At 45.2% G+C, this 7,759-nt stretch overlaps 1 protein-coding gene across 6 annotated transcripts in view; it reads right to left on the bottom strand.

The window, feature by feature from the left end:
- The window catches only part of SF3A3 (splicing factor 3a subunit 3), a 32,181-nt gene extending 26,104 nt beyond the window's left edge, over positions 1-6,077 (bottom strand). For 4 of the 6 annotated variants that reach the window (XM_021714223.1, XM_008061646.2, XM_021714221.1 and 1 more), the window contains exons 1-4: positions 5,718-6,077; positions 5,392-5,439; positions 2,618-2,670; positions 2,407-2,512 (exon numbers count right to left, since the gene is read on the bottom strand). In XM_021714223.1, coding sequence (XP_021569898.1) covers positions 2,407-2,512; positions 2,618-2,670; positions 5,392-5,439; positions 5,718-5,813 — 303 coding nt within the window. In that variant the 5' untranslated portion in view covers positions 5,814-6,077. Of the gene's footprint in view, positions 1-2,406; positions 2,513-2,617; positions 2,671-5,391; positions 5,440-5,713 lie in introns of all 6 variants that reach the window. The other 2 variants (XM_021714224.1, XM_021714225.1) reach the window with 2 other exon arrangements.
- Between the last annotated feature and the right edge of the window lie 1,682 nt (positions 6,078-7,759).

Here is a 7,759-nt window from a genome sequence, read left to right as displayed (position 1 = left end):
TTTTTTTTTTTTTTTATTTGGAGTCTCACTGTGTTGCCCAGGTTGAAGTGCAGTGGTACTCTCACCGCCACTCCAGCATCCACCTGCTGGGCTCCAGCGATCCTTCTGCCTCAGTCTTCCAAGTAGCCGGAATTACAGGCACACATGCTACCACTAATTTTTTGATTTATTGTAGAGACAAGGTCTCACCATGTTGCCTAGGCTGGTCTTGAACCCACGGGCTCAAGTAATCCTCTCGCCTTGGCCTCCCAAAGTGCTAGGATTACAGGCTTGAGCCATCGCATCCAGCCAGTATCAGTAAAGATCTCCAGGTGACTCAAATATGCAGCAAAGCTTGGAAGCCACTGTTCTATATATTTAAATTTAAGTATCTGTACAAGCACATTCATATCTACACAAGTCTTTGTTTTTTACATAAAGATGTGTTTTTTCCACTTAGTATAGCTTGGGCACCCTCCTGATCAATTATTTAACCATTTATTCCTCATTACCTTTCAATCATGGTTAGAATACAGTTAATGCACCAAAAGAGTATTCATGTCTTCTCTCTTGGTTAGTAGAAGACCTCATACTCTATCCTCCAAGGAGAGTGGCAGTATTATGTAAGTGGGGTACCTTCCTCTACCTCCACACTACATACTCTAATAAACAGTCTCTATGTTCTGGTATCTTTAGTCTCTTCCTTCTTCCACATGCTCTTTCAAATGTGTACGTCTCTTCTATTTTTCTTCAGACCCACCTGTTTCTTCTCTTCTTTTCCCTGCCAGGCTTTCAAATGCATGTTCTCTACTCCATACTTCTACTTCCCCATTAACCACCTTTACATTTGTGAACAGATTTTCATCCTCACTACTTCAATAAAACAGCAATTCTGGTAGTTATCAACCAGTAACAGTTGATTCCATGACTGCCTTTCTGAAACTCTCTTTTGCCTAGCTTTAGTAAGATGGCACTTGGAACTGTCACTTGACCTTTCTGATGGAAATCTTCCCAGGACCTTTTTCTATTAACTACCTTATTATAAGTGTGCCTTGAGGCACATGGAGACATTCTGACAGTCTCCCTTCACATTTCTCTATGAGAACTTGAGGACTCATGGTTTCAACCATCAAGTTCATGTGATGATTACCAAATCTAAATTATAAGTTTTTAATACTTGTAAGGAGGTAACCAACTCCAACAGCTCATGGGACACTTCTACCTAGATATAACATTGCCTAAAAATTTACCTATGTAAAAACTCATTTTCCACTGCAAATGGGTTTCCTCCTTCTCCTTATTTCTACCAAAAGAACAAACAACTTTCCAGTTATAGTTGTGAAAGCTCAGGATAATCTTTGACTCATCCGTCTCCACCATCCCTGCTGCCCCTTCCTTCACAACTCCTTTGGTAAGCTGTGCAAGGTACTTAGTGGGTTCTAGATAAGTGAGGCATAATCCCTGCTCCTTATAATCTTACAGTATAGCAGGGCAGATATTCACTGTCAGAAAATACAATAAGATCATAAAGGTTAACCATGCATGGTAGTTCACGCCTGTAATCCCAGCACTTTGAGGCAGAGGTGAGAGTATTGCCTAAGTCCAGGGATTCGAGAACAGCCTGGACAACTTGGCAAGACCTCGTCTCTACAATAAATTACAGTAGCGTGCACCTGCAGTTCCAGCTACTTGGAAGGCTGAGGTGGAAGGATCACCTAAGTTCAGCAGGTTCAGGCTACGATGGCCATGAGCGTGCCATTGTACTCCAGCCTGGGCGACAGAATGAGACTCCAACTCAAAGAGAAAAAAAGATAAAGATTAATTTTGGGGGGTAGACTAGGAAAAAAAATTTCATGAAGGAGTTGGCCTCTGGGCTGAATCTTGATGGTGTAATGAATTTTAGGAGTAACATATTGTATGTCTGTGTCACTTGGATCCTCTAGAAAAATTTCAAGACAGTTTGAACACAGTTTAGTGGTGAGATAATTCCCGTGAAAGATAAAAAGGAACAGAATCCTGGAAAAAGGGATAAAGGCTGAAAAATAACAAAATAGTAACTGAAAAAAAAAGGAGGAGAAAAATAGGATTAAACAGGAAAAGCCTAGACCACAATGTAGATTGAACAAAACCTTGGTAAACCCAATAAGGAGCTCTGAAGCAAGGACTACTCATCAGAAGTCTCACATTGGGCAGAAATAGTCAGGCCCAAATCCTCCTACTGTGTTCAGGAAGCATGTGGCCTTGGCTTGAAAGCTGGGAGGATCCTGAAAATAAAGCAGTTGTGGGATGTTAACCACACTTCTTGTAGTCAAACAGCAAGTTCTTTCATGAAAGGACATGTGACTAGCACAACCCCATCTTCCTTACACCTTTCCTTTAGTATGCTCTTTGAATAGGTTTGGAGAAAACACTTTCCTCAAGTCATACCTCATTTGGGTGCTTCCGGTGGAATTCCTTTATTTGCTTGAGTCTATTATAGAATTCAGCAAACTCATTGGGTCCTGAAATGGCATTGAGCTCCTCCTTTCGCAACCTGCAATTTCAAGAAAAATCCAAAGAGCACAGAGCACAAAGTGAGTCCTTCAGCCATGGCTCCTCAGAAATACTAACTTCTAGATTAGTTATGGCTGTCACTTACCCATCTTTATCATCATACAAATCCCTCAGGTTCCCGCTGACCTCCATATACCTCTGAAAGGAAAACACAAACCCATCAGAATGAAGCAATTTGTACATCTGTAACTTTTAACTAAGCAACCAACAAGGGCTCTCCTTAAGAGCTTTGGCAGTAAAAGTTCCTGTGTTTTCTAGTACCTTTAACAGACAGCCCTAGTTTCTGGTATTTTTTTTTTTCTTTTTTGAGTTGGGGTCTTACTCTGTCACTCAGGCCGGAGTGTGTGGCATGGTCATGGCTCAAAGAAGACTTGACATCCTGGGTTTAGACAATCCTTCCACCTCAGCCTCCTGAGTAGTTAGGACTATAGGCATGTGCCACCAACCTAGGTAATTTTGTTTTTTTTGTAGAGATGAGGTTTCACTAAGCTTCCCAGACTGATCTTGAACTCCTGGGCTAAAGCAATCCTCTCACCTTGGTCCCACAAAGTGCTGGAATTACAAGTGTAAGCCACCACACCCAGACCCTGCCCCTGATTAGTTTTTAAAACAGGTCAATTTGAAGATTTCATAAGTGATATAATTTGAGAAGTGGTAGAAAGCTCTTATATTTACATACTACCAATGGTTAACTTTTCCTAAGAGACTCATTCCTTTGGTTAAACAGAAGTTCTCACCTAAGAGCCTCAAAGATAAAGGTTATCTTCACAGCCGGGCTCGGTGGCTCAGCCTGTAATCCCGCGCTTTGGGAGGCTGAGGTGAGTGGATTGCCTGAGCCCACAGGTTCGAGACCTGCCTGGGCAACTTGGCGAGACCTCATCTCTCCAATAAATCAAAAGCGTGGTAGCGCATGCCTGTACTTCCGGCTACTCGGAAGGCTGAGGTGGAAGGATCGCTGGAGCCCAGCAGGTTGAGGCTGAGGTGGCCGGGAGCGGCCACTGCACTCCAGTCTGGGCGACAGAGTGAGACTCCAACTCAAAAAAAAAAAAAAAAGAGCCGGGCTCAGTGGCTCAGCCTGTAATCCCACGCCTTTGGGAGGCTGAGGTGAGTGGGTTGCCTGAGCCCGCGAGTTCGAGACCCACCTGGGCAACTTGGCGAGACCTCATCTCTACAAGAAATCAAAAATTAGCTGGGCGTGGTAGCGCACACCTGTAGTTCCAGCTACTTGGAAGGCTGAGGCGGAAGGATCGCCGGAGCCCAGCAGGTCAAGGCTGCGGTGGCCGGGAGCGGCCACTGCACTCCAGTGTGGGCAACAGAGTGAGACCCCAACTCAAAAAAAAAAAAAAAAAAAAGTTATCTTCACTATTTCAAAAAGCTTAACTAAGGAGTACACAGGCTAAATAAAACATCATATATTTTCTTTTGAAGTCAAAGTATATTAATTCGGGATGGTACAGGTCCATATTACCTTTTCCAAACCTTCAGAAGCAGATTTGTTTCAGAAATTGTAATTTTTTTCCTAGCCATTGAAACCACAAAAGAAAAAAGAATTTGAATTTTTTTTTTTTTTTGAGACAAGATCTCACCAAGTTGCCCAGGCTGGTCTTGAACCCTGGCATCAAGCAATCCTCTTGCCTTGGCCTCCCAAAGCGCTGGGATTACAGGCATGAGCCACCATGCTCGGCCTAAGAATTTGGAATTTTTAAGTTCAGAAAAGTACCATATATTATAACATTCCTAGTGAAATCTGCAGCACATGTTAATAGTTCTGCAGTAAAACCTTATGCATTGTTTACTAAGTGGGATAAAGGCCACAGAAAACCTCTCATAGTTTCAGGTCAGGTTTTGCTGCTGAATGAGATCAGGTCAGATTTTGTCACCAAATAATTACCAAAAAAGGTCCTCAGTTTTAGAGTATTTTGGGGTTGGGGGCTTGTAATGTTATTATCCCCTGCAAATCATAAGCTCTGAGTAGGTATTTTATTCCTTTCTAAACAGATTTCAAATATATAAAAAGGTGGAGAGGATAGTATAATGATCCTTAATTTACCCATCATTAGCTTTAATAATTATTCATTTTGTTTTTGATTAGTTTTTAAAAGTAAGAAACTGTACCATTACCAGGCAAATGCAGTTTAGTAGTCAAAAATACTTCAAGCTGAGCTCGGTGGCTCAGCCTGTAATCCCAGCGCTTTGGGAGGCTGAGGTGAATGGATTGCCTGAGTCCGTGGGTTCGAGACCCGCCTGGGCAACTTGGCGAAACCTCATCTCTACAATAAATCAAAATGAGCCAGGCGTGGTAGCGTGCGCCTGTAGTTCCAGCTACTTGGAAGGTTGAGGCGGAAGGATCGCTGGAGCCCAGCAGGTCGAGGCTGCGGTGGCCGGGAGCGGCCACTGCACTCCAGTCTGGGCGACAGAGTGAGACTCCAACTCAAAAAAAACAAAAACAAAAACAAAAACAAAAAACCCAACTTCAAAACACTGTCCTTGGAGAAAAACACTAACTTATAGCATTCCCTTTCTTTCTTTCTTTCTTTTTGGAGGGAAGGGACTATACCTTCTGTGCCTGAGTCTAGGACTCCTCATAACTATTCTCTGCACAAACAAGGGATGGATACAACATGCTATAGAAAGGGACATCTTTCCAAGTAGTGAATAAGAGTTCCCACTTCAGAAAAGTGAGGAAGGGCAGTTCAGCACTCTCACATTCGGCAGCCCCCGTGGACATCTGTCCATGAAAACTGCCCGCGACTGGCCAATCCGGTTACCTTTGACTAGGACTCATTGTGACCTCCGAACCCCGCTTGCCCTTTCGTTTCCCACCGCGACCCAAAGAGAAGCAGACAGCGGAGCACTCACATCCTGCATGGCCCGAGTTCGGTGATCAGAATTGATCTGGTCCCGGAGCTACAGAAAGGCAAAAGGAGACGCACGCCGTTAACGAGCTCCCTAGCAGGAAAGACCGCCCGAGGGCGGAGCTCACCCGCTAGCGTACTAGCGGCTGAAGCCTCTGGGGCACAGGATCCAGAGAGGTTTCCAAAGTCGTAGCTCGGAGAGGGAGTCCCGGGAGAAGGCAGGAGCCGGGAGGCAGGGAGCGGGAAGGGTGAGGGCCAGAGAGCTCTCAGAGAGTAAACACGGGATAGAGGCCCAGCCTCCGATGTGGCCCCTATCCAGGCCCCACTCACCGTGGACTTCTTAGTGAGCATCTCTTTAGCCATGACGTCCATGAGCCGTTCCTTCTCCTCATGATATCGCCGCTGCTGCTCTAGAATCGTCTCCATCTTCCTTCCCTTGGCCGAGGCACTCCGATTCAGACCAGCGACACGGCCGGAAGCAACTCCTGCCGCCTTGCGTGCCTGCGTCCCCACGCTACGCTTCCGTCCGCACCAAAGTTCCGCGATGCCGGAAGTGCCTCCGGGACACGAGGAAAAATGCGCACCACAAGAAACAGTCCTGGCGATCGAGGTGGCAACAGTGCCCCCTGCTGTCGGGGATATGGTGAAGCGACGCGGTGCGGTTTGCAGATTGCCCTGCGGACACAGAAAAACCCAGGAACTTGAGGTTAAGCGTCGGCCTCCTGGGGCTTGGTGGGGTCGGCTGGGCGAGCAGGGACACTGTGGACCTCAGGACAGTTGAAGAGTACGGATGAGTTGGGAGCCAGTACTCGAGTCTGTAATTTTCAGTGTAACCTATTACAACGTTTTCCTCTTCTCAGACTTCAGCGTGTTTGTCAGTAAAATGGAGACGATGGTGGGTTTTTTGTTGTTAAAGAAATTTACATGTGGAAACAATCTAATTGTCTATCAGCAGCGTACATCCAGGCAATGAAGTCTTATACTTCCTTGAAAAAATAAAGTGTATATGTACACACGTTGTCTATGGCGGAGTATTTATTAAATAAAATACGGTACACCCAAGCAATGAAGCGCTATACAGCCTTAAAAAAAAATGAAGAAAGTGTATATGTACACACGTTCATATGTTCATAGCGGCATTCTTATTTTTTGCGGGGGGGGAGTTGGGAGTTTCACTCTGTCAGTGGCACACTGATGGCCACCGTTGCACTGTTAGGCTCGGACGATCCTTCCGCCTCAGCCTTCCAAATAGCTGGAACTACAAGCGTTTGCTACCACGCCCGGCTAATTTTTAAAAATTATTTATTGTAAGCCGGGCTTGGTGGCTCAGCCTGTAATCCCGCGCTTTGGGAGGCCGAGGTGAGTGGATTGCCTGATCCCGTGGGTTCGAGACCCGCCCGGGCAACTTGGTGAGACCTCATCTCTACAATAAATCAACAACTAGCCGGGCGTGATAGCGCGCGCGTGAGTTCCAGCTACTTGGAAAGCTGAGGCGGAAGGATCGTCGGAGCCCAGCAGGTCGAGGCTGCGGTGGCCGGGAACAGCCACTGCACGCCAGTCTGGGTGACAGAGTGAGATTCCAACTCAAAAAGAAAAAAAAAATTTATTGCAGAGACAAGTTCTCGCCAAGTTGCCCAGACTGGTCCTGAACTCGAGGGCTTAGGCAGTCCTCTTGCCTAGGCTTCCCAAAGTGCTAGGATTACAGGCTTGAGCCACCTCGCCCTGCCAGCGGCATTCTTCATAAAAAAACTGGATGCATCCCAAGAGTTCATTAACTGGTGAATGAATAACCAAATTTTATATATTCAGCAATAAAGGAATACTACAACGATGAACCATGAAAGTGTGCTAAGTGTAAGAAGTCAGAAAGAAAAAAGACCATGTTATGTGCAGATGAAATGTCCAGAAAGGCAAATCTATGGAGACAGAGTTTTCAGTGGTGGCTTGTGACTGGAGGTAAGATTGGAAGTGACCACAAATGACTCCAGGAATTCTTTTTGGATGATAGAAATATTATAAAATTGGATTGTGGCGATTGTTACACAACTCTATTAAATTCACTAAAATTAATTTAATCATACACTTAAAATAGGTGAATTCTGTGGCATAAAAATTATACCTCGGGCAACCCCATCAGGTCCCCTCTCACTGTGGGAGCTTTTCTGTCCTCTCAATAGATCCTGCTTTCTCAAAAAAAGTATACCTCAATAAAACTGTTTTAAAAATCTGTATGGTTGGGCGTGGTGGCTCAAATCTGTAACCAGCACTTTGGGAGGCCGAAGCGGGAGGATTGCCTGAGCCCAGGGGTTCCAGATCATCGTGAGCAACTTGGTGAGACCTTGTCTCTACAATAAATCAAAAAACTAGCTGGG

This window comes from Carlito syrichta, unplaced genomic scaffold (assembly GCF_000164805.1).
Source record: "Carlito syrichta isolate Samal-C Ts95f unplaced genomic scaffold, Tarsius_syrichta-2.0.1 Scaffold305386, whole genome shotgun sequence".
Taxonomy (NCBI): Eukaryota; Metazoa; Chordata; class Mammalia; order Primates; family Tarsiidae; genus Carlito; species Carlito syrichta.
The sequence above is the reverse complement of the archived record's forward strand: the minus strand, read 5'-3'. Positions and strand labels throughout refer to the sequence as shown.